Genomic DNA, 27907 nt, shown 5'->3' on the forward strand with positions numbered 1-27907 from the left:
GCACTCGGGCCTAATGGTTTACCAATGTAAGTATGGAAGTGTCTAGGAGTGATGGCAGTGGTGTTTCTGACTGGGTTGTTCGACAAGATCTTAGATGGTGAGCAGATGCCTGAAGAATAGAGATGAAGTATATTTGAGCCCATTTTTAAGAACAAGGGAGATGTGCAGTGTTGTAGTAACTAGCGAGGAATAAAGTTGATGAGCCATACAATGAAACTATGGGAAAGAGTAGTTGAAGCCAGACTAAGAGCAAAAGTGAACATTTGTGAGCAGCAGTATTGCTTCATGCCAAAAAAAAAAAAAGAGTACAACAGATGCAGCGTTTGCTTTAAGAATGCTGATATAGAAGTACAGAGAAGGTCAGAAGGAATTGCATTGTGTCTTCGTAGATCTGGAGAAAGCGTATGACAGGGTGCCCAGAGAAGAACTGTAGTATTGCATGAGGAAGTCCGGAGTGACAGAAAAGTATGTCAGAGCAGCACCCTAAAGGCCAACAGTGCCGGTATGGGATTCAGAGGTTTGATTTGCATATTTGTTTTGGCAAAAATGTTACGTCGGATGCACTTCCTGACACAACCATCTGTATTGATCCAGGCTTGGGACTGCCTTATGTCCCTTTGTGGCTCCATTACTCGTGCAGTTTGTTCTACCGATGAGAAATTCCTCGTGTTCTACACATTTGGCCAATAAAGATGATTTTCATTCTGATAATCTTGAATTAAAGTCAATGCATGTGCATTTTTATCATTGTTTTTTTCTGGGCTGAATTTTGTCATTGTTTTCTTCACGTCTGTTTAAATGTATCTTTTTTTTTTTAATTCTGATTTAATCATATCTCCCTCTCTGCCTTAGCCTCTACTTTTCTATGCAAGACTGCATAGTGGGTGCCACAGTGTTTTCCAGGTTTTAGAAAGTCAGGGGATGAGAGGAGAAAAAAGAACGGAACATACTATCGTCTTGTCACGCGACTTTTCTTGCTTAGATTTTTGGAAGTTGTAGTTTCTTTCACGAGAACAATTGCGTATCGCGGTATAGGGTACCCAGCTGCCGTAAACTTCAACTCCCATGTTTCATTGCAGGACACCGTTGGTTTGGTTCTTGTAACGCGACAGCAACATTTGCTTCGGATTTCGTTGTCAATGTACTGGAAGTCAATGTTTTCCGAAACCAAAGATGGAATCCAGACTAAAGTAAGAAATGATTGTTGTCCTATTATTAGCGTGTATGTTTTGGCTAGCCTTTCTCGCAGTAATTGCTCAAATATGTACAGTTCGTGGGCCTGACACCGAAATAGTCGTGCTCTTCAAAAACGAAGTACATGTACAACAAAACAAAATAACAACACCATTATTTTGGGGGATAGGTTCAAGGACGTACATTTTAGTTAAATTTCGGTAACCTTTGCTGGGAATGACATCTGCAAACAGTCGTGCGTTGTATCGAAAGTGGCCATTGATCAATTGACGCGGAGGAGTACAAACAGTAGCTCTTCAATGTGTTATTTAGTAAATTTGTTATTGAATTGTCGATGTATACTTGCTGCGCCTGTTGATGTAGGTGTTTTACATTTAGGGTGTATTTAGTTTGTATTTTTGAAGACTGAATCTCTCTAATTGAAAAGCAGTACTTTTGGTCAATCCAAAATAACCCAAATTTATAATTGTATTTTATTTATTATTGTATCTATGCTTGTCTGTGACTGTAAAGTGTCCTTGAGAGATTTGAAAGGCACCTGAAAAAATGTATTATTATTATTATTATTATTATTATTATTATTATTATTATTATTATTATTTTTAAATCACACTTGAGATTTAAGAACATCAAAGTGAGGTCTAGTCTTGTAGTGTCTTTGTTTGGGCAAGGTGCTTATCAGTGTGCAAATTTATGCTGCAACTAATTAATTCTCACAAGTTTCACCCGTGAATTATCCACAGAGAAAATTCTTATCCTGTGACTGTAAAGTATCCTTGAGAGTTTTGAAAGGCACTTATCAATACAGTGTATATACGGGTAACATCCGAGTTACGACCAGTGTGTGTGTGTGTGTGTGTGTGTGTGTGTGTGTGTGTCACACACACGCACACACACACACACACACACACACACACGCACACACACACACACACACACACACACACACACACACACACACACACACACACACACACACACACACACAGAGGGTTGTGTCAGGAAGGGCATCCGATGTAAAAGCTTGGCCAAAACAACCATGCGGATCAAACCTCTAAAGATGGAGGCCATTGATTTGCTGTGGCGACTCCTTGAAGGGAAAAGCCGAAAGGAAAAGAAGAAGAAGATATTTCTCCACAGAAATGTACCCAAAAGTCTTTACGTAGGCTGTTATGTCTTCTCTAGGGAAAGTCCAGCATCTACTTTTGAGGTATATATGGAGGTTGTTCATCCAGGCACACAAAACTCAGGTAAGTTTTGTCAGCCCCCCCTCTCTCTTCCTAATGTTTTTAAAGCTAATTTTTGAGGAACTTGCTCTGAATAAACCTTCAAATAATTATAGAATCAATGAATGTTGACAAAATTACATTGGGCTCAATGCTTTTTGACAACATATTTTGTTTCTTTTTATCTTTTTTCATATTTTGGTCCATTTCTAATTTATAATAATGTATTTATTTTTGTTTCTACCAGAGCCTACAATACAAAGGAAATTCCCGGAAGACTTTCAAGATGAGGTCTGTTTTCGCAAACTTTTAGTTTGCAATTCCTTTTATTGTGTTTGAATCATAAGTTTTGTTCATTACTTCAATCAAGTCAATGTCGCTCCAATTTTCTATGCGTCAGAGCATTCCAAAAAAAAATCCTTAACCATTCCTTGGACCAGGTGGCTGTGTTGACTGCTTTAGCACTCTGGCATCACATTGCAGAGCTCCAGAGTTCGAATCTGGCTCTGGCCTTACTGTGTTTGTTTATTCTTTTTTTGTCTTTCTTGGTATTCACATCTCACTAAAGTCTTAGATATATAATATTTCCAAAAACAACAGAAAAAATTAAAACTCCACCAATACAGGTGAAATTTGGATGCAGCGCCTAGCAGCCTAGCTCCATTGTACCAGGTCTGACAGCTCCATTTTTTTTGCCTCAGCAATGATGTTCCCAAAAATGATTTGCCATCACCATTTATTTCCTTGACTCCTCCACATGTAGCGGACACGAAACGGCAAGTTGCCTAACCTCGCCTACTGTACCTTTGCACCCGTTTACTCTCAAAATGGATGATGGTCTTTGTGGGCAAAACGAAAGTGGTAGTAAACAGACAAATTGTATTTATTGTATTGTATAAGAATGTAAGAATTTATTGTATACGAATGAAAGAACCCTACTAGAATAGTTTTTGAATCAATCAAATGAATACATTTAATAAAAAATCTTACCATATCTGTTACAATAATCGTCACACTGGATTATGAGGTGCACATCAATGAATGGGGTATTGTGTAATTTTTTAAAATATATTGGACACAATGGATTATAATACGCTTTCTACAATTCACTCACTAGATGGAGTTATGCTCCTTCCATTTGACTCAAGAGGCGCTCAAGGCCACCCCTGAAAAACATAAACAATTAATAATAATAATACATTATATTTTAAGCGCCTTTCAAAGCTCTCAAGGACACTTTACAGTGACAGACAAGCATAGGTACTATAATAAATAAAATACAATCACAAAATATAATGCAATAAATAAAATACAATTATAAATAGAAACAAGAGAAAGAGCTACACAGACAATACCATTTGAATATGTGGGGTTTGAAATGGGATTTGAAGGTGGGAAGAGAACTTCAATGAAACAACACAAATTGAAAATAATCCATCAAAACAGAAAGTCAAGTGAGGAAATAGCAAAATAATTCTACAGTATAGACTCCGGCCCCTGAATAAATTTTGTGATTTCCTTGTTTGTGAATACACAACAAAGAAATAAATAAACACTTTTGAGAGAGGCCAGTTCTCCTACATTTTACTGACATCTGATCTTTATGTTGGAGGTACGCTCAAGAAAATACCAGGAAAACCAGGAACCATATAATTTATTTAGTGATTTTTTTGTTTTAATGCATTATTTTCCATTTATGTAGTTTTCCTAAGTAATCGTTAATTTAAGATTTTCGGAGTGGGTCATGAACGCCTCTGGAGTCGAACGGAATAATAGAAGGCATGGACACAAACAAATTCATACCTGTATTTGTTGAGACTGTGAAAACCATTAATGAAGTGTATGTTTTAAATAAACAATACTATAGCTCTCCTTTTTTTGGAGCTGCAACAATAAATTATTTAATAAAGCAACGACACTAAACCATCACCAAGTTATAACATTGTCAGCATGTCTCCAGCACTTTTTTTTTAAAAGACTTTTCGTTGTACCTTATAGTGTGTAAAATACAATCAATAAAGTCCATTCAATTTTACTCAGGTAAATATTAGTTACAAGGAAGTAAAACTAGAAAAACTTTGATTAATCAGAATTGTGGAATATTGTACTATTAATTCAACAACACACACACGCGCCACATACAGGCGCGCACATACACACGCACGCACACACACACACACACACACACACACACACACACACACACACACACACACACACACACACACACACACACACACACACACCAACATATTAAGGCAGGCTCATTTTCTTTCGTGCGTAGAATACTTTATCTTTTGACACCCCACCTCTTTCAATTTTGCTGCTGTACATTGCAAATTTCTTCATTGTGGGACTACTAAAGGCTTTCTGATTCTGATTTCCATGTGTTTAGTTGGGTTTTCTACTGGAAGACAAATGGAGAAAAACATTGAATGGTTGTCAAAAGCCATTTACAGGAACCAGAATGAGTGTGTTTGTGGAAACGTTCAGTCGTCAGAAGTCCACTACGTTTACTTCACATTCGGCCGAAATATGAGGTTTTCGTTCATTGTCCTCATTCAGGTGCAAAGATGACAATTGACTTTCTGGAGTCTTGTTATTTTTTCCTTCACATTTTTGTTGAATTAAAACAATAATTATACCTCACCCAAATGCAGACAAACTATTTACACTTTGGTTTATGGTCATGGAAATTGAAAAGATTATTTTTAAAAAAGTAAACTAAAATGATTATTTTATAAAGTGGCATTGTGCTGTTTTCATATAGTGACATGCTAATAATTTTCATATCTTCAACAGGAAACCATTAAGACGGTGACCAAGTTCTGCTTTCCGTTCTGCGTGGATAGGTACACTATGACAACAGTCTCCTCTTATGTTTGTCTCTTGGTGTGTGTGTCTGTCTTCTCGTCTAATTTATCGGTTACACTCGACTCCAAGAGGACAGCAACAGGTTCAATAATTTAGTTTTTGCTGCAAACTAAAAACATATAGGTTTACCGTCAAACTAAATAATTTTGACAAGTAAAGCCATATTTTTGAGTGTCCATTTTAACAGGAACACACTGTTGAAGTTAAGTGTGGACTTGGTATCAACAAAGCCCTCTAATTGTTCTCTTTTTGGCAGTCAGCTAAAAGGACAACCCACACCATTTTTTGTTTCCTAACTGACATCAGAAAAACGTTTTATAGCATCTGAAATACCCAAATCGCGCAGTCTGATATTTTTAATCAAACGCAAAAAGGCTCAAAACTGGAGAGATTCAGAAAGTCCTGCCGCTTTGTTTGTGACGTCACATTGGAAACCTGGGCGAATTCGGCGATCCCGGCCCACCCACAAACTGCCTTGCTCCAGAATCAAAACAATGGCTTCAGAGAGTTCAGATTCGAAGAAGATGCTTTCTTTTAGTCATCCAGTTATGGGTATGATTCAAATAGTTCTGAAGAGGACTTCTGTGTTTTGGGTATTTTAGATGCTATAAAATGTTTTTCTGATGTCAGTGAGGAAACAAAAAATGGTGTCGGGTGTGCTTTAAGTAGACACTAGTATGAAACATTGTGCTAAGTCTGTTCTCTTTGTCTTCTCTGCAATACCGTAGAATATCAAAATAACACAGGATTGATTGTATAGTAACTGTTAACTTGAATCATAACTCCACTTGTATGAAGGTCGAGGAAGGCGCTTATAAATTAAATTTATTATTATTATTATTATTTCGCAACTCCACACAGAGGCCAACTGTCACGGTTTGCATGGTGATGTGGTGAAGGTGGTGATGGCATGTGCGGATCCTAAAAAGCAGGCAGGAGGGAGCAGGAGGTTGCGTTTGATAAATTGTATTAAAATAAAGTCAGCAGGAACAAAATCTAAAACATCAAAATCTTCTGAACGGAAACAAAAATACAAAGTATCAAAAGAAAACCAAGATTAAAAGTTCGCCAAGATTAAACAAACACATGCACTGCACACAATGCATACAATTGCATACAACAGCATACCGTGTGTTCAACAGTATACAATGACATTTAACAATTACCCGACACCGAATGGTCGTGCCGGGGGTCCTTTTGAGTGTCACTGATTGGAAACGACCAGCACCTGTGCAGGTGCAGGCGGGGCCGACAGCGCCCCCCGTTGGTCGCCAACCAGATCATGACACCAACTGTTCAACCACACTCCCTCACTCCCTCCAACCTATGCTCTTATTCACCCTTGTGAAGACAACACTTCCCTCAAGCAGTGTGATATGGTTACAGTTATTACTAAAAATAAAACAACAGTTAGTCAAGAAAATTGAAAATATTTATTTTATGTATGAATAAATTATTTGATTTAAATTAAAATAGTTGATATGTAAGAAAAATAGAGTTTACTCAATGTTGTTTAATTTGTAATTTAGAAATATGCTCCAATAAATGTATTTTCGTTTATTTCAATCAGTTGAGTATACTTCGTCAATCTAGTTAAATCGGGTTCCATCAATTTTAGAATTTGCCACCCTTTTCAGACACATGGGGGCCAGCTGACCCCCTTTTTTAATTTCCCAGATGCATCCCTGTAGCCTATGTGGAAAAGGTAATTCCTCCTCTAATTTTTGTGTTGTCAAAATTTTCTCTCTGCAGTGTGACTATCAACCAGGACCAGAATTTCACATTTGTGCTGACAGACATCAACAGTAAACACAGATTTGGGTTTTGTCGCCTCTCATCAAGCTCACACACCTGCTATTGTCTCCTTAGGTGAGCCATATTCTTATTTTTGTTTTGTTTTATTTCTTTCATTAGTAGGGCAATTGCATTATTTTGGAATTTCTATCGAAATTGTCCCGGGCTGTCAAATTTCCAACTGTAGGTTTCTTTGTATTCCTCAGCTATCTGCCCTGGTTTGATGTGTATTATAAACTACTAAATATCCTTGCGGATTACACCATATTTGGCCAGGTAAGGACAATGAAGATGTTGTAACTCGGTTTTAATCCTTTTACGCACCATTAATGAGAATCTATAACCCAATAACATGACAAGCTGTCCAATGTCAGCTAAAAAACATATCAAGAAATATCTGCAAAATGTCACTCTGTGTCACCAATCAACAACGTTGAATGAAAACCCCTGTCAAAGCCAAACCAAAATTAATGCTACCTTTAAATGTAATTTGGCAATATTTTTTAAGATTCCGCATTTCTTCAGTCATTGGTGTTTTCCATATAAATAAATGCAAAAGTACTAAAGGTGAAGGATGTGAAAGTGGGATTAGAATACTTAATGAATGAATAAAAAAAATAGCACACTAGAGAAAGACACATGACACAGTGTGATAATCATGTTGGACATTCTTCATTTCATCGATCATAAACTTTTGAATGCTTTAGGAAATCAATTTCCGGGATCTCCTGGAGTCCTTACACACCCTTTCTATTCCTGAGCCCGGTGTTCCTGTTCATCTTGCTATGGTGAGTCACAATTCACCCCATTATTTTGATCATCATTTTTGTTTCAGGTGAGGATTAACTTTGGGTGGAAAAAAATCTATTGTGGCTATTGTGGAGTAGGTAAACATTTTCCCCACCACAGTTCATGGTATGATTCGGGCCCATAAGTATGAAAAATCCTTGTGAAGCTAGCAATTTTGCCATGACATTTCCACAGGTTTGTTTTTTACTCTTGGACTCTGGTGATTTATGCAAATTTCTGTACAGAACAACAAAACAAAAAACACGTGAAGCTTTAAAGGACAGCCGACGCCTCTGGACAAGTTGTGTCCATAATTTGTAAAATCACTTCAAATGACTTCTACTGAGCGTATTTTACAAAGATTCCACAGCATATAGCTATATTTTATGTTTTAAGATTCGTGCTGAATATTCAGGAAGTATAATTTTCGAGTTGATGGCGATGCCTGACGTGACGTCACGTCTGGAACGCCCTTGACCGAGAAAGCGACACACAATGCATTTTAGGTACTTCGTTTGGTCTGACAACTTCGTGTTGATCCGTGTTGATGGCGAAATTAGAAGGAAAACACATAAATAACGCGATGGTGAATTGTTGTGTGTAGCACCAAGACTACTATTTGATTCTAGTTGACATAAATTCCCAGCAGACAAATCAGCCCATTTCCAACGGAGCTTGGGCGCCATCTTGTGCATTTTCTGGGCACTACATTGCAGTCCAGACGCCTCAAAATGAGACGGAGGGACTTCTTTAATCGATTGCAAACATTTGTGCTTTCCTCTTCAGAACTATTTGAATCATATTCATAACTGGATGACTAACAAGAAAGTATCTTCTCCGAATCTTAAGCCATTGTTTTGATTCTCGAGCAAGGCAAGATGTCCTGGCGTGATGTCACGAACAAGGGGACGGGACCTTCTGAAACTCGCCATTTCCAAGGTTATTTTGTAGTTTCGGGACACTTTAAGTTATTTTTATTGGTGTATTGCCTTTTATTGTTGTTTTGACGAAAAATATCAGCCTGCGTGTTTTGGGTATTTTAGATGCTATAAAACGTTTTTCTGATGTCAGTTAGGAAACAAAAAAATGGTGTCGGTTGTCCTTTAATTATGCTAGATAAAAACTTGTCGGGTATCGTGTGATGACACATTTCCAAGTGTGGCACTCCATCGCACTCTGGAAAATGACAGAAGATGACTATGACACGAATGGTAAATCATATATGAGAACCTTATCATGATCATTTGTTTTTCTGTTGATTCCAGCATTTCTACTTCACTGTACCTGATTTAAATGAGCTGCCCAGAATACCAGAAAATGTGAGTGCTTTCCATTTTTTCTTTGACAAGGATTGAATCTAAAGACCAGATAAAACAATGTCTAGCGAGACCCTCAGGCAAAGTAATTGAGATGTAAGAATAAGAAAGCCTTTAATAGTCCCAAAATGGGAGAAATTTGCCATCCACAGCAACAAAATGGAAAGGGGGGTGGTCGAAAAGAAAAAAAAATGCTATTTATGGGTAGGTGGAGTCCTGGTTTTCACGTTTATTCAGAAGCCTGACAGCAGTCGTAGGAACGAGCAGCGGTATATCTATATATTGGGTGTAACAGTCCCTGGCGGAAGGAGCTTCCCAGTGCTGTCATGGTGTGCTGAAGCTGGTGGAAGGGGCTGTCCATCATAGCTTTTAGTTTAGATACGTCTGTGTAAGCTCTCAGTCGTACAGGAGTGGTCCATCGATCAAAAGGTTTCTTCAACCGTCATCTGTACTTCTTTGAAGGTGTCGGACGTTTCACTTCTCATCCAAGAGGCTTCGTCAGCGAACTAATTTTTTTGCTGGTGGCTCTGGCCCTATATATATCCCTAATGTCCAAAGGTCCAAAGTACTCTGACGGCAAAGTAAACTTTCATTACCTTTTATTTGACTTTGGTTGACTTTTTTTGACTGGTAATAATTACCCCAACCCTGAAATAATGCAGTACAGAAATTTATTTGAACAAAGCGATGTTTCACGGTGCACCGTGTATTTTTAATTTTAGAACTAACACAAGTTTTTGTTTGGCTCTTACAGAGGAACCTGACAGAGTATTTTTTAGCAGTCGATGTGAATAACATGCTTCAACTCTATGCTAGTATGCTTTATGAACGCCGGATCGTCATCTGCTGCAGTACATTGAGCACTGTAAGTAAAAACCCCATGTTTTGACTGTTTTCAAATAGCCTGCAACAACTATCAACGTATTGCATCCGTTGATTGTAGTTTATTATTACTGAAAACATCTTAAATTACTTAATCGTGAGACCGACTGAACCACATGTACTGCATTTTTTGAAGAAAAAAAAAAAAAAATATATATATATATATATATATATCAAAATGATACAGTGATACCTTGGTTTACGGACTTAATTGTTTCCCAGAAAGTGTGTGTAAGGTTGAAAAGTGTGTATTCCAAACATTAATTTCCCATAGGAAACTATTAAAATGAGAATAATCCATTCCCAGGTCCCCACAAAACATAATTTTCTACTAAATAAGCCTTAAAGGACAACTGACGTCTCTGGACAAGTTGTGTCCATAATTTGTAAAATGGCTTGAAATGACTTCTACTGAGCGTATTTTAATAAGATTCCACCGCATATAGCTATATTTTACGTTTTAAGACTCGCGCTGAATATTCAGGAAGTCTTGTTTTTGAGTTGGTGACGAGTCCGTACGTGACGTCAATAAAGGAATGCCCCTGACCGTAAAAAAAGACACATTGTAGCAGTCCTTCCATCACGTCAATGTATTTCGTGTTGCACCAAAAAGCCGCCAGAAGAGGGCGACCAAGCTCCATGGAAGGAATTTATCAGCTTGTGGAAACGGACTGATTAAGTCCTCATAGGAGCTTGGGCGCCATTTTCTGCCTCTTTTTGGGTGATACATTTCCCCCCGCCCGTTTTCCTCAAAATGACACGGAATAAATAATTTCATCGATTGCAAACATGTGTGCTTTCCTCTTCAGAACTATTTGAATCATATTCATAACTGGATGTGTAACAAGAAAGTATATTCTCTGAATCTGAAGTCATTGTTTTGATTCTCCAGCAATGAAGACGTCTTGGCGTGACGTCACAAACTGGGGGCGGGACTTTCTGAAAATGCCCAAAAAAGAGGCAGAAGAGGACGACAAAGCTCCATGTAAGGAATTAATCAGCCTGTGGAAACGGGCTGATTAATTCCTTACAGGAGCCTTGTCGCCATTTTCTGCCTCTTTTTGTGCTACATTTCCCGCCCCCAGATACCTCAAAATGGCATGGAATAAATTCTTTCATCGATTGCAAACATGTATGCTTTCCTCTTCAGAACTATTTGAATCATATTCATAATTGGACGAGTAACAAGAAAGCATATTCTCCGAATGTGAAGCCATTGTTTTGATTCTCGAGGAAGGCAAGACGTCTTGGCGTGACGTCACGAACTGGGGGCGGGACCTTCTGAAACTGGCCACTTCCGGGTTCATTTTTTTTTGTTGCAGATTTTGGACACTTTAAGTCATTTTTATTGGTGTTTTGCATTTGAATAAAAATATCATACTGCGCTATAAAACGTTTTTCTGATGTCAGTTAAGAAATAAAAAAGTGACGTCGTATTTTGTGTAAAACTACACAAAATAGTGTCCTTGAGAGTTTTTAAAGGCGCTTATAAAAGAAATGTATTATTATTATTATTATTATTATTATTATTGTATGTATAATAAATGTGCTATGGTATTGTAATTAAACAGATGCCGGCTCATTCGCGAACGACACATCACTCACTGTGGCGTTCCGTATGTTTCCCGAAAAATAGTTGGTATGGCAAGATTATATTCTCGCAAATTTAACGTTCGTAAAGTTTGTTAAAGTTTGTTAGCTAAAGCGTTCGTAAACTGAGGTATAAATCACTGTATCACTTCATATATAAATAACCTTACCACTTCTACCTTGCTGGACTTTCTTTTCTTGTAAACAGTTAACAGCTTGTGTCCATGGGTCTGTTGCCATGTTATATCCAATGCACTGGCAACATGTTTACATTCCAGTCCTGCCACAGCATCTATTAGACTACTGCTGGTGAGTTTGTTGGCTCTTTTACATAAGTCTTAACCCATGTGCTTTTCATTTTAAATGCAAATATGAATTATAGTGCATATTCCTGGGGTTGCCTCATGCCATTGAGCACTTGTTAACCCTACCCTCTCATCCAGCGGGGATAATTCTGAGTATATTTCCATACCCGTTATATTTTAACGGCCCCATCTCACATATATCCTGTGACTGTAAAGTGTCCTTGAGAGTTCTGAAAGGCACTTATGAATGAAATGTATTATTATTGTTATTATTATTATTATTATGTATTTATACCCTGCCCTTTATGAATAGCAGTGTGAAAAAATACAGTAACACCTCACTAGGAATAGCAGTAACACAGTTTTTCTTTTTTTCAACTTCTCATCACTGATCAGCAACACTTTAGTCACGTTATTAACATTTACTGTATTAAGCCTTTCCTGAAAACTACATTAAATTTTGAGGTATAACATGATTTTCTTTTCAGTGCTCCAATGCCCTACCTGATTGGAGTCCATTCCAGCCTCATGGAAGTAAGTTTTTTTTCCCATGAAAGAAATGTTTCTCTTTCAAGTACAGATATTGTAATTCTTCTAAAACTCAATAAAAAAAAAACAACAGCAAAAACGGAAAGCAGCTAATGAGAGATGCTCTCGCCCAGAATAGACGAGCCAAAATAGACATGGGACAACACAAAGTAGCCGTTATGTTAGACAGAATTGACAAACAAATGGGCGGGCTGAAACAAGTGCTGGATAGCTTACGAGAGGAAACAAATAGAAAGGGCAGTGTGTTCTGTTCCATTTTTTTGTCTGTGGACATAGAGCTAATGTCCCTTGCTAAAAAGTTCCAGTTTTGTCACATCTGCCCATAAGGCATTCTTTCAAAAGCTTTGTACCTTGTCACAGTGGATTTTGGCCCATTTTTTAAATTTGAAATGGGTTGGTTGTCCTCATTGTTCGCCTTGGCCCTTCACTGATAAAGTCACTTCTTCATCCGTCTGCCCATCCATCCATCATCCAAATCACTTACTGGTAATCTTCACCTTTTTTCTTTGTCTATTCACACAATACGATGGAATAATGCTAAGCAGCCAATCACGGCATTGGCAGTTCTTGTGCACGTTCTCAGCTCCAAAGGAATAACAGTGCAGTGGCAATAAGTGACGCGAATGCAAATCCTTTACCATGGAGAAACGAGACCGGACAGTGAATGTCACATTCAAATCCCCAAACCAAAATAAGAATGAATTTTGGTTGTTTTCAGTTGGAATGGCTGTCGGAGTATGTGCAAAGAGAAGAAGTAGTTAAACTAGGTGATTTTTTTGGGGGAGTGAGAAAGATATGCTCTGCAAAACATGCAGCAGAGCAAGATTTCAAGTCATGAAAAAAAAGGTAATAGAGGGTTCATTCAATATTTATGAAACACACATGCACACGCAAACTCACGCACACACACACGTCCTTCATTTCATGTGACAGACGCCCCCCAACTTATGAACATTTGAGTTGCGAAAAACAGTACATACGAACATTTTTGCCGGTGCAGTATCTCGAAAAATGTTTGGACAGTCATGCTGTAAGTTCGATTTTGTATTGTGCGCCTTTTTCCGGCCAAGCTCGCTTGTGATTGGCTGCGTATTGTGCTTCACGCACATGCACGCACACAAACACATTGGAGGTTTCAAGGGCTGGATGTCTATGCGACGGACATCAAGGCTCAGCAATCAGCTCCCCGGTTCAGGCCCCGATGCGCCAAGCTCGCTGACGATTGGCTGCGTAGAGTATGTGGGCGGGGAGGAAATCCCTCCTCCCAATTGACGCTCTGAGGAGGAGGCGCCGAGCTCGCTGACGATTGGCTGCGTAGAGTAATGTGTGCGGGGAGGAAATCCCTCTTCCCAGTTGACGCTTCAGGAGAACGCGATGCATAACAAAAGGTAATGGCTATTAGCACATAATTCAGTCATTACATGCCAGCAGCTTCAGTAATGGCTTACTGATGACGCAAGGATATATGTCTTCGTACTACAGTAGATGTGAATTTATTTTACCATTGTTAGAGCGTCTGTGTTTTATACTTCCCTGTACAGTGTTTGACCTAAACATACATTCCATACAAAATATAGCACTGAAGCAATTTACGAACAAATTCACCTTACGAACAACCACTCGGAATGTATCTCGTTCGTAAGGTGGGGAGCGTCTGTATATAGATAAGCCTTAGATTTTATTTTTACAATGTGTATCTTGATTTTCCTGTGAACGTTTTTGTCTTTTCTTTAGAAAGTTCAAGGGATGGCTATTGATGATGTTGTGATCTTGAATGTTGACACAAACACCCTTGAAACACCTTATAATGATCTTCAAAGCCTACCCCATGATGTGGTGAGGAGCATTCCGTTTTTTGTCTTTTCTATCTTGTCATTCCTTACTGTTTTGAGAACCAACCAATATGTTCCTACGCACACCACCAATCCTTACATGAGTGTTTCAGTGTGACATTGCTCCATCAGGTTTCATCTCTAAAAAGTCGGCTGAGAAAGTTTTCAACAACCCCAGGCGATGGTGTTGCTCGTGCCTTCCTCAAGAGTCAGGCAGCTCTGTTTGGCAGCTACAGAAATGCTCTACAGATTGAGTTGGTCTGTAAATCGTTTCTTATTACAGATACAATTTAAGACAGAAAAAAGCCATGCTTTTGTGTTTTTTAATTTGTTTTATGCCCCCAACACTGATGTACATATCTAAACAACAGTAGACTAAGTGGCTACATGAAATCGCCATCATTATTTAAATATCATGTCTGCAGGGATTTTTCATTCATTCATTTATTAAATTAGTGCAATTAAGAATCTGCAAAAAACAATACAAATTGGTGAAACTAAAGCTTAACCCAAAAAAAGCCTTTGACAACTTTAGAATTTAAGGACAATATTACATGGCACTGTACCCAGTGGGGTCTTTGTGTGGTTTTGTAGGCCTTACATTATTTGATATGATAAAAAAAACTAAAATACAGTGATACCTTGGCCTACGAACGTATTTGGTTCCCAGACAGAGTGTGTAAGGCGAAAAGTGTGTATTCCAAAAATTAATTTCCCATAGGAAACCATTAAAATGAGAATAATCCATTCCCATGTCCCCATAAAACACAATTTTCTACTTTCTAATTTTATAAGCCTTAAAACTATAGAAAATATACCTTATTTTATGTATAATAAATGTGCTATGGTATGGTATATTCGGGCCAGTACTGTATTTTGTGTCATATTTACAAATCCCAGGACCAGGCAGGCTATGGAAAGAAAATAACTTGTTGTCTGAATAGTATGGTGCACATCCTTACCCATCAATTGAAAAGCACTGTGCTAGAGCAGGTTTTTACATTTTTTTTGTTCATTGTCAGGGTGAACCAATAACATTTAATGAAGAAACCTTCGTAAATCATCGATTGAGTGCCATGAAAGTGTTCCTTCAGAATGCCATCCAGCTTCAACTTTTCAAACAGGTAAACATTTGCATCCATATAAATTTTGTATTCATGTTGTATTCTACCCAGAGATGATGGTGCCCTGAGCCAGGACACATTTAGTGCTCAGAACACAGTCATGGTTTTATTTGGATTATGTTTCAACGGTGACTCATTTCAAGACTACTTAACTCATTCACTGCCACTCATGTGCCCAGATTTGGCCGCTCCAGTGCCACGGTTTTTTTTGTCATTTTCACTCAAATTGCAGGACCCAAAGAATATTGAGTTTTCGGACCACATAAACATCCAATACAGCGTTCGAAACTAGAAACTGACAAAAACTAGTCCGCCAGCCACTGTGATCTCCTTTTCTGCTCGATCGTAATTATCTTTAATGTCTTCTTAGGCTTAACACGAGCCTGTGGTGGGTTCTTTTTCGGTCCCATAATAGCAAAAGTACTCCACTAGATAGCAAACCACGCCTGCACTCAAAGGGGCTGTGGAAAACTAGTCCGTCAGCCGTGGCTCTGTTTGACCGCGTGGTTTGGTGTTCATCCGCCGAAAACTAGTTCGTATGCCAAGATTATATTCTCACAAATTTAATGTGAGTAATGTGAAAAATTCGTGAGCTAAAGTGTTCGTATGCCGAGGTATAACTGTACTGCATTTGTCATACTTTTTTCTTGGCATGAAACCCAACTGATATTAACAAATGCTTACTTCTGTTCTTAGTCTTCAACTAAGTAGCTTCAACTACTCTTTCCCATAGTTTAATTGTGACAAGCAGTGAGCATACATGTTAAGTTTCAGAAATCATAAATCAGTATGCAATCTTGCATTCATAAATTTAAGGCCCAGGCTGATCTGTTTCCTTTTTCTCTATTTTAATTTCCCTTGGCTGGGATCCCTGATACAGTAAAGTCTCGTTATATCGATATCGGATATATCGATAGTCCCGGTTATATCGATACTATTTCTATGCACGCACGGAGAAAATTACATGCAAACAGGGTCGGATATATCGATAGTCCCGGTTATATCGATATTTTTTCGGACTCCCTTGAATATCGATATAACGAGACTTTACTGTATTTATTTATCTTTAAAAATGAATCACACACATACAAGAAAATTTTCACTGTCAAAATACCAATGCAACTTGTTTTTACAACCACAGTTCATTGATCGCCGTTTGGAGCTATTAAACTCTGGAGAAGGTTTCAATGACATCTTTGAAGAGGAGATCAACAATGGAAATTATTCAGGTGAGCCATTCTTGACATATCATTATTATTATGAATCAGGCCCTTTCTATTCATTGGCCAGGCATCATCCGAGATTTGCAAGGTGGGGTCCGAACATAGAATGCGTACACAGTGATACCTCCACTCACGAAAGTAATTGGTTCCCAGAAAGTGTGTGTGAGGCGAAAAGTTCCTCTTCCGAACATTTATTTCCCATAAGAAACCATTAAAATGAGAATAATCCGTTTCCAGGACCCCATAAAACATAGTTTTCTCCTAGATAAGCTACTAAACTAGACAAAATACACCTTATTTTATGTATAATAAATGTGCTATTGTATTGTAATTAAAGACATAAACTGTACCATATGATAAAGTCGTTTTAGTTACCTTGGTGATGGTAGTTGATGCCTTGATGGAATGGATGACGCACGTGTGCGTATGTGTGTGCACATACATGCATGCACGCACGCACATACATACATGCATGCACATACATACATGCATGCATGCACATACGCACATACATACATGCAAGCATGGACATACGTGCATGCGTACGTACATACATGCACATACGCACATACATACATGCATGCATGGACATACGTGCATGCGTGCGTACATACATACATACATACATACATACATACGCACATGCATGTGCATGCATGCATACATACATGCATGCACATGCATACATACATGCATGCATGCATACATACATGCATGCACATGCATACATACAGGCATGCATGCATGCACATGCATACATACATGCATGTACATGCATGCATACTCCATCAGTTCTCTCCACAGAAAATGATACATCTACTTGTCTTTTCAACATATTTCCAGAAATATTTTAAAACGTTTTTAACAATTCTCTTCACAGGAAATGATACATCTTACCACCAGTGGCTAATGACTGTGAAGGTGAGTAAAATCACACTCATCATCAGCCTTTGATTTGAATACCACGCCCCTGGATGTCCCAAGCACCAACAGCTATAAACAACAGAACATAGACATTTTAATTGGTTGTCTTTCCCTGAACTGATGGACTTGTAACCCGGCTAATGACCTCGAGATGTGGAGTAACAAGCCCTAAATTACCCCTGTGAGGAAGGAGTTTCCCAAATCCTAAATTCTGCCCAAAAACAGATTAACCGGCTCTGTCTGATCACCTCAGATTGACCCCAGGTTTCTCTGTGCTCAAATTGTGTATTCTAGTCACACATGTCCACTAAGCATATAACAGCATGAAACTTTTAACATGATAACTTCTATTCTGTCTAATCTCTATCAGCAGGCGAGACAACCCTCCTTAGTTATTTTTCACTTATCGTAGCAGGGTTCCTGGCCACCATTAACCACGATGAGTGAGGGAACTTTTGTTTTGTGTGGATTTTGTCTGATTCATTCATTGCCTTTTGGTAACACTTTTTCTTTCAATCTAACCAAGTGAAGACAAGATTTTCTTGTTCAGTCTAAAAGCCTCAACAAAATCTCCTTTGTGAAAGAAGCTGCAGTTTTCGGACATTCTAGTGAGCTAGTAGAATATTTTTGGGAAAATCCAGCAGTTATCGTTGTATGCATTTATGTGTATTGTATTTATTCTATGTCACATATGCCACTCATTTCAGACAACCTAATTCAACAGACATGTGTCATTTGTTAAAACTAGCTAACATATCATATATACATATCATTTAGCTTGTAGTTGACATGCACATTCCACCATGATGTCCCTGATCCACTGGTGGAAAGACGCTTTGATCCTCTCCTCATTCATCTAGAACTGTTTCATGTCATCACAAAGAGGGTACAGCAAGTCCTGAAGAATGAATGTCTCTCTGTGTCTTTGTTTTGTCATATTGTCTCTATGCTGTCATATTATTTGTTATTTAGTTTTTTTTTGTTCTTTTGACTTCAAGACGGCGCCGCGAGAGTGGCTGCCTTTCCAGCAGCTCATGTATTTCGTTTTTCTACTTTCATTCCTTTCATCACTTTGCTGCTGTGAAATGTCAATTTCTCCACTGTGAGACTAATAAAGGCATATCCAATCCAATCCAATATATAGATGGATGGTTTTGTGGACATATTCATAATAATAATAATAATAATAATAATAATAATAATAATAATAATAATACATTTCATTTATAAGCACCTTTCAAAATATCAAGGACACTTTACAGTCACAGCATATTTTCTCTGCGGGTGAGCAGTGGCAGCCACACCCGCCAGCGTTTACTCAACCCTGAAGTAACAAAGTAAAAAAAAACTAAATAACAAATAATATTACAACACAAAGACTCAGAGAGTCATTCGTCCTTCAGCACTTTCTGTACCCTATTTGTGACATGAAGCAGTTCTAGATGAAAGAGTGGATCAGGGACGTCATGGTGGAATGTGCACGTCTACTACAAGCTAAATGTTGAAAGCAAACACGCAACTGTAGCATCCATTCAACTGTTGAATGGTAGTTTTATTGTTTCATATTGTCGAAGTGAATATTTAAATTTCAGTCCAAAGTCCACATTTGGAAAACAGGTAAGCTGTGATTGGTCATTTCTGAACCCATTGAGCACTTGTGAAGTCATTTTTACTCAACAGCAAATGGCAAAATTGCCATCTCCTATGATGCATTTTTTTTCCTCTTCTCTTTTGGTGATGGTAGTTGATGCCTTGATGGAATGGATGACGCACGTGTGCGTATGTGTGTGCACATACATGCATGCACGCACGCACATACATACATGCATGCACATACATACATGCATGCATGCACATACATACATGCAAGCATGGACATACGTGCATGCGTACGTACATACATGCATGCATGCACATACGCACATACATACATGCATGCATGGACATACGTGCATGCGTACGTGCATACATACATACATACATACATACATACATACATACACACATGCATGTGCATGCATGCGCATACATGCATGCACATACATACATGCATGGACATACGTGCGTGCGTACGTTCATACATACATACATACATACATACATACATACATACGCACACACATGCATGTGCATGCATGCACATCCATCCACATGCATGTGCATACATGCATATACATGCATGCATGCAAGCACATGCATACATATGCATGCATGCACATGCATACATACATGCATGCACATGCATACATACAGGCATGCATGCATGCACATGCATACATACATGCATGTACATGCATGCATACTCCATCAGTTCTCTCCACAGAAAATGATACATCTACTTGTCTTTTCAACATATTTCCAGAAATATTTTAAAACGTTTTTAACTATTCTCTTCACAGGAAATGATACATCTTACCACCAGTGGCTAATGACTGTGAAGGTGAGTAAAATCACACTCATCATCAGCCTTTGATTTGAATACCACGCCCCTGGATGTCCCAAGCACCAACAGCTATAAACAACAGAACATAGACATTTTAATTGGTTGTCTTTCCCTGAACTGATGAATTTGTAACCCGGCTAATGATCTCGAGATGTGGAGTAACAAGCCCTAAATTACCCCTGTGAAGAAGGAGTTTCCCAAATCCTAAATTCTGCCCAAAAACAGATTAACCGGCTCTGTCTGATCACCTCAGATTGACCCCAGGTTTCTCTGTGCTCAAATTGTGTATTCTAGTCACACATGTCCACTAAGCATATAACAGCATGAAACTTTTAACATGATAACTTCTATTCTGTCTAATCTCTATCAGCAGGCGAGACAACCCTCCTTAGTTATTTTTCACTTATCGTAGCAGGGTTCCTGGCCACCATTAACCACGATGAGTGAGGGAACTTTTGTTTTGTGTGGATTTTGTCTGATTCATTCATTGCCTTTTGGTAACACTTTTTCTTTCAATCTAACCAAGTGAAGACAAGATTTTCTTGTTCAGTCTAAAAGCCTCAACAAAATCTCCTTTGTGAAAGAAGCTGCAGTTTTCGGACATTCTAGTGAGCTAGTAGAATATTTTTGGGAAAATCCAGCAGTTATCGTTGTATGCATTTATGTGTATTGTATTTATTCTATGTCACATATGCCACTAATTTCAGACAACCTAATTCAACAGACATGTGTCATTTGTTAAAACTAGCTAACATATCATATATACATATCATTTAGCTTGTAGTTGACATGCACATTCCACCATGATGTCCCTGATCCACTGGTGGAAAGACGCTTTGATCCTCTCCTCTTTCATCTAGAACTGTTTCATGTCATCACAAAGAGGGTACAGCAAGTCCTGAAGAATGAATGTCTCTCTGTGTCTTTGTTTTGTCATATTGTCTCAATGCTGTCATATTATTTGTTATTTAGTTTTTTTTTTGTTCTTTTGACTTCAAGACGGCGCCGCGAGAGTGGCTGCCTTTCCAGCAGCTCATGTATTTCGTTTTTCTACTTTCATTCCTTTCATCACTTTGCTGCTGTGAAATGTAAATTTCTCCACTGTGAGACTAATAAAGGCATATCCAATCCAATCCAATCCAATCCAATCCAATATATAGATGGATGGTTTTGTGGACATATTCATAATAATAATAATAATAATAATAATAATAATAATAATAATAATACATTTCATTTATAAGCACCTTTCAAAATATCAAGGACACTTTACAGTCACAGCATATTTTCTCTGCGGGTGAGCACTGGCAGCCACACCCGCCAGCGTTTACTCAACCCTGAAGTAACAAAGTAAAAAAAAACTAAATAACAAATAATATTACAACACAAAGACTCAGAGAGTCATTCGTCCTTCAGCACTTTCTGTACCCTATTTGTGACATGAAGCAGTTCTAGATGAAAGAGGAGAGGATCAAAGCGTCCTTTTCAGCAGTGGATCAGGGACGTCATGGTGGAATGTGCACGTCTACTACAAGCTAAATGTTGAAAGCAAACCCGCAACTGTAGCATCCATTCAACTGCTGAATGGTAGTTTTATTGTTTCATATTGTCTAAGTGAATATTTAAATTTCAGTCCAAAGTCCACATTTGGAAAACAGGTAAGCTGTGATTGGTCATTTCTGAACCCATTGAGCACTTGTGAAGTCATTTTTACTCAACAGCAAATGGCAAAATTGCCATCTCCTATGATGCATTTTTTTCCTCTTCTCTTTTCATAAAATTGTATCCTTGGGAGTCCTACCTCCCATTTCCATTTGTGACTCTTTTTCATCAACAACACTTTACATTAAATAATGCAAGTGTTTTTTGTTTTGTTTACCCCCTCCCCACCTCATGTATCCTGACAGAAAGGGAGTGGGGTTATTTTGAACACCGTGAAGACCAAAGCAAACCCAGCTATGAAGACAGTGTACAAATTTGTGAGTACATGCCCCAAAATGTTCAAACTACGTTCAACCAAGATTCTTCGGTTCTAGTCTGCTTCTATTGACAGGCTAAAGACCATGCCAAAATGGGCATCAAGGAAGTAAAGAGCCGGCTAAAGCATAAAGTAAGTTAACACAACAAGGATATCTACTGTACTATATGTACCATATATATATAGCCACTGTCTGTCTTCAAGTCATGCATGTATTTATTTTTTTACTTCATTTCCCCAAATTGTACAAAAATTTAGAAAATGTTTTTTCATTGCTTACAATTGTTTTTTTTTTTTTTCAAAATACACACCCGCCCACCACTTGGGCTTGCAGTGTTTATGAATTGACAATTAAAGTACAACTGACATCAGAAAAACGTTTTATAGCATCTAAAATATCCAAAACATGCAGTATGATATTTTTAGTCAAATGCAAAACACCAATAAAAATGACTTAAAGTGTCCAAAAACTACTTCAAATTGAACCCGGAAGTGGCCAGTTTCAGAAGGTCCCGCCCCCTTGTTCGTGGTGTAACGCCAAAACGTCTTGCCTTTCTCGAGAATCAAAACAATGGTTTCAGATTCGGAAAAGAGGCTTTCTTGTTACTCATCCAGTTATGAACATGATTCAAATAGTTCTGAAGAGGAAAGCATAAATGTTTGCAATCGATTAAAGAAGTCATTCCGGTCATTTTGATGCATCTGGAGAGAAATGTAGTGACAAACTCTTTAGTACTCACAGTACAGAAAAAAAGGTAGTAGAGGGTGACGAAGGTCAGTGGAAATTGTCTCCTGGGACGTTTTTTTGTAAGCGAACATCAAATACACCGCAACACGCTCGCAGCCCAGCAACACATACAACAATTTTGGCCAGCCAGCCAGACAGCCAACATCTCACTCTTGCACAGCAATCCACCACGTGATGGCACCGGAGTGGGGGGTGGAGGGCTGCGATTCATTAGGCCTCGGAATAATGTTGCAAACATCCATCCATCCATTTTCTGTACCGCTTATTCCTAATGTTACAAACAGTATTCATTTTTTAATCATTTTTTTTTTATCATTTTTTAAACATTTTCTATAGATCACTTTGTCAATCTACAACTTTTGCTGCATTGGATCCCAGTTTCTCGTCTCTCTAATCTGAACCAAACAGTCCAAACATGACAATTTTACATGAACAGTTATTGTTTCCGCATTGCAGGAGAATGTAAATAATGGATCAGGAATCATCACTGGACACAATGACTTCCTTGCAATTAGAATCAAGAGTGGGGGGTCACTGCAGACATTGGATGAACAAAGAATGAACTGGCAGTTTGGACTTGTAAGCATTTTCACATTTGTTTGGAATTTATTTGAACAAGAAAATGTTACTGTATTTTCTGGTGTATAAGGCGCACCCAAAAGCCTTAATTTTCTTCAAAGGATCACCCCGCACCTTATACGCAGGTGCGCCTTATATGTGAAGTAATATTGAGCCACAACAGGTCTCGCAACGACTGTAAGCAGCCACCAATTCCATTTCCCCCTGTAAAAGACGTAGTACGTAACCCCAGCCTCTACTGTAGCGCTTTATAATGTGGTGTACCTTATATTTGGAAAACTTTTATATATTTATGTATTATATTTGGAAAACTTTTCATTCATCGAAGGTGCGTCTTTTTGTCTGGTGCGCCTTATATATGAAAAAGGGTTGAAAATACACCATTCATTATGGGTGCGCCTCATACTCCGGTGCGCCTTATATACCGGAAAATGCAGTATTTTGTTTGTCCGATGAGACCAAAAATATTGGGATATCAAAGTAAAATTAATTTGTTTCTCTCTAACGACCACCAAACAGGATTTTAAATTAAATGAACCAGTTGTGCTTTAACTGCAGATATTCAACGTTTATTTGAGCTATTTGGATCAGAATCTGTTAAGAGTGTCGGTATTTGTACATATGTATTTACACAGTTAGTGAATTGAAAAAAAATCTAACAAATGTATCATAAATAAAACTCAAACAAATCACAAATACCTAGTTTCATCATGCCATTAATTGTTTCAATTGATTGGACATGATTTATCTACTTCTTTCTTTCCTTTCCTCTTCCTTTCATAACTTTGCTGCTGTGTTACTTCCGGGTAGAGTGAACGCTGGCGCGAATGGCTACCGCTGCTCACCCACACAAAAAAATCCTATGACTGTAAAGTGTCCTTGAGAGTTTTGAAAGGCGTTTAGAAATTAAATGTATTGTTATTATTATTATTATATGAGTATAGTTTTTACTTTGTTTGAATGTTGCTGTGCCGATGACCATTTTGTGTTTTGGAGCCTTTTACTGAGCGAGTTGCTTGTTCTGTAGCCACAAAGTCTTCTTGTGACGGTCCCAAGCCGGGATAAATACAGAGGGTTGTGTCAGGAAGGGCATCAGACGTAAAAGCTTGGCCAAAAGACACATGCGGATCAAACCTCTAAAGATGGAGGACACTGATTTGCTGTGGCGACCCCGTCAAGGGAAAAGCCGAAAGGAAAAGAAGAAAATTATTATTATTATTATTATTATTATTATTACAGTTTGTTTCTTTGTCTCCCATTTTTTAAGGTATCAACGGAAAAAAATCGGATTGGATTTGATTTACCTTTATTAGTCTCACAGCGGAGAAATTTACATCTCACAGCAGCAAAGTTATGAATGGAAGATGAAAGGACTAGGACACCTTCATTTCCCTCATGGGAAAAAATAAGATGTACCGTATTCGTCAATATGTAAAAACACAACTGTGTTGAAATTCTTTTAATTGTGTTTAGCGTGAAGTACTGAAAAAGGTGAAGTATTTGTTTTTAAATGCTTTTGTTTGTTTTACTTTTCCAGAGACAGTCACCCGTGCAGTTGAAGAAAAGCAATTGTAACGAATGTATGGAAGGTTCTCATGACACGTAAGCCATCTTAAACGAAATATTAACAGCACATTGTCCATTTTGTAATTCATAAGAAAATTTGCTACGTTAACAATCCATCCATCCCACTCATGTTAATTTCTTCACTGCGAGACTAATAAAGGCCAATCCAATCCTCACAAAGGTCATGGGTGTGCTGTAGCGTGTACCTGTTATCTTCACGGAGTCTGCGGGGATCATCCTGTACTGGTTGACCGCCAATTGCAGGGCACACAAATGAACAACCATTCCATTTTACAATTCCACCAAGAGACAATTTGAAATGTTTTTTTATGTGGCAGGAAGCCTAAGAGAAACCCCAGTCAGGAACGAATTAGAAATATGTTTTGCCCATTCTATAAACCAACCTCCATCTATCCATCCATGATCCTTACCGCTTATTCCTCATTAGGGATGCTGGAGCCTATCCCAGCTGTCTTCGGGCATGAGGCGGGGACACCCTGAATTGGTTGCCAGCCAATCTAATCTAATCCAATTTTTCAAGAAATTTATGAACTGTGAATTTGATTGAGTCATCATATCTCCACAGGTCACAGCGATACTACTCACTCAAAGAGGTCGAGTGGATAGAAGAACATGGATCTAATATAGGTGTAGAAACTCCCAGCCCACTTCCAGAAAACCTCTCCAATGCCAGCATTCTAGCAAATTTCTTCAGCTGCCTTGATGAGCATGAGCCACCTCCTTTGGCGAAAAGCCTTGAGGACCTGAAGTGTTTGCAAGACTATGAAAAGCTTCAGACCAAGTTCACCAGTCAGGTCAGAGACACATACAGGATATTGGTTTGTGTCGTTTGACAGTTTTGCAGACGACGCTTTGGCCAAATGTTTTTGTTGCATAATACCAGTGTCTGAAACTCATGACAAAAAGTTAGCGGACACCCGGGCAGACAACTCTGAAAAGTTGCCTGCCCCATTTTTCACAACTTGAAACACAATAAGACGACTAATCGCAAAAAAAAAACCATTGTTGCGAAGTATAAAGGATTTTTTAAATCAAGGAAGTACCTACCACAAATGCTCCCTTTCTCCCTTAATTTATGATAAATATCGCTTGCTGAAGATTTTGCTCCAGTTGTCGTTTGTCGTCATGGTGCATAATACAATGGTTGCGTTGTCTGCTAAAAGCCACATGGACTCCTCTTTCTAAGCGCCTTTCAAAACTTTCAAGTACACTTTACAGTCACGGTATAGTCCGAAGCACGAAACAGGCTTCTGATTGGCTGCCGTGCAGAGTATGCAAATTGCCAAACGAACGATTCGATATATAAGCTAGTTGTGGTTATATAAGAGAAGCTGCTTGCTCGTACGATATTCCAGGATGTGTTCATCTGTTTATTGAGTGTTATCAAGATTTTCATAATGTTTCGCATGATAAATGTGTGCATATACCAGTATAATATGACATTACAAGTAAATTGGGATAAATGTATTTTGTTATTTTTTTTTGTGCATATGTCTGCAAAATCAAACAAATATTTGTACAATCTTGTTTTGACCGCTGGAAAAAAAAACCTTAGAAGCTAACATCATATTTGTGTTTGCAGCAGGAGGACCTTCATTTCTGTGAACACTCACAATTATCTCCGGAGCTCAAGCTCCATAATACTTTCAAGCTGCTGAGCAAAGAATCAGATCAAACTGAAATTCCTTCTTGGGAACCTCCAACTTACAAGAAAACTCTGCCAGCTCAACTTTTCACGCAGAAATATGACTGTAACAGTATAAGCACTGAACCACAAGACCTGTCCAGCACTGACACTATCGCCTTACCTCGTCCTCACGTCAGGAAGAGTGCTGAATATGGAACTGTGTTGGCACCATTTATTGGTCAGTCGAAATCCCCTATTGAGGAAAGAACAAAAACTGGGGGTCAAGAATTTCGAAAAGCCCTGAGTAAGACCTCAGACGTGTCCAGTGTTGCAGAAGATCACATGGATTTGATAAGCCTTCTGGACCCCCTTAATAAGTCACCACGGACTACTTCCTTGCCACTAAGGGATGAAGTGAATGTTGATGTACTCCCAACAACATGTAAAACTACAATTCCTCTGACATCTTATTCACTGAACCAGTCTTCTTTTCAGCCGCATCATCACATATCGCAGACGGTCTTTACTCAGTCTTTCCAACATTCTCTTCCTCAAATGCAATATTTGCCAGGTGAGAGAAGAACACCTTTAAATCCAGTCAATGAACCACCATTTGCTTCTCACCTACACAGACCATCGCATTTCCCTGCACTGTCAGAGGTCTATAAACAGCAATTGCCCGACAATTCAACGCTTCATCCCAGCTATCGAATGGACAACTCTTCTCCGTGTGTACCGCTGCTTCACTCGTCAACCAGCACACAGGCACTTCCAGGACTGACGGACTCAATGCCAGTCCCGGCCACTGCTTCTAATAAACTAACAAGACCACTTGAAATGGAAGAAGGCAACCAAAAAACTCAGGAGCTTTTTGCCGATCTTTTGACAATGTTTAAACCAACCACGACTCTTCAAAAGAGCATCGATCAAATCCAAAAGACGTGGGAAACATTTGACTAAAACCTTGCCATGGATTTATCCTTCTTTGACAGAAGTGGATATGTTCATTCTTGCATGAAAAACCTCTTTGGAAGAACTCGAATTATGGCATATTGTGGAATTAAGAATCGGTACATTTCTTCCTGACCCTAAACAGGGGCTCTGATGTGAAATTGTTATCGGACTAATTAATAAAACACCATATACATTAAAAATGTTCAGAATGTACCGTTTGCAATCTTTCTTGACGCTAGTAATGTAAAATTCAGTAGGAACATCGACATACAGTGATACCTTGGCTTACGAACTTAATTGGTTCCCAGACAGTGTGTAAGGCGAAAAGTGTGTATCCCAAAAATGTATTTCCCATAGGAAACCATTAAA

General features: G+C 38.5%; 1 protein-coding gene across 5 annotated transcripts; it reads left to right on the forward strand.

Annotated features, from left to right (window-relative positions):
- The first annotated feature begins 1067 nt into the window (after positions 1 to 1067).
- dennd1a (DENN domain containing 1A) lies at positions 1068 to 27740 on the forward strand. Of its 5 annotated transcripts, none has more exons than XM_089020150.1 (22): positions 1068 to 1190; positions 2380 to 2444; positions 2668 to 2711; positions 5223 to 5272; positions 7047 to 7163; positions 7295 to 7364; positions 7796 to 7876; positions 9143 to 9196; positions 9948 to 10058; positions 11874 to 11974; positions 12459 to 12504; positions 14254 to 14355; positions 14484 to 14609; positions 15374 to 15475; positions 16617 to 16704; positions 20022 to 20062; positions 21973 to 22044; positions 22119 to 22175; positions 23248 to 23370; positions 24908 to 24972; positions 25523 to 25751; positions 26540 to 27740. In XM_089020150.1, the coding sequence occupies exons 1-22, from the start codon at positions 1174 to 1176 to the stop codon at positions 27542 to 27544; spliced, it is 2766 nt and encodes a 921-aa protein (XP_088876276.1). In that variant the 5' UTR covers positions 1068 to 1173; the 3' UTR covers positions 27545 to 27740. The 5 variants fall into 5 exon arrangements, with proteins under 5 accessions (XP_088876276.1, XP_088876277.1, XP_088876280.1 ...); XM_089020151.1 differs by having other exon boundaries at positions 26543 to 27740; XM_089020154.1 differs by lacking the exon at positions 20022 to 20062 and adding an exon at positions 17579 to 17619 and having other exon boundaries at positions 1144 to 1190.
- Positions 27741 to 27907: the final 167 nt, after the last annotated feature.

This window comes from Hippocampus bargibanti, linkage group LG18, assembly GCF_051943395.1.
Source record: "Hippocampus bargibanti isolate YZ-2025 linkage group LG18, ASM5194339v1, whole genome shotgun sequence".
NCBI classification, from domain to species: Eukaryota; Metazoa; Chordata; class Actinopteri; order Syngnathiformes; family Syngnathidae; genus Hippocampus; species Hippocampus bargibanti.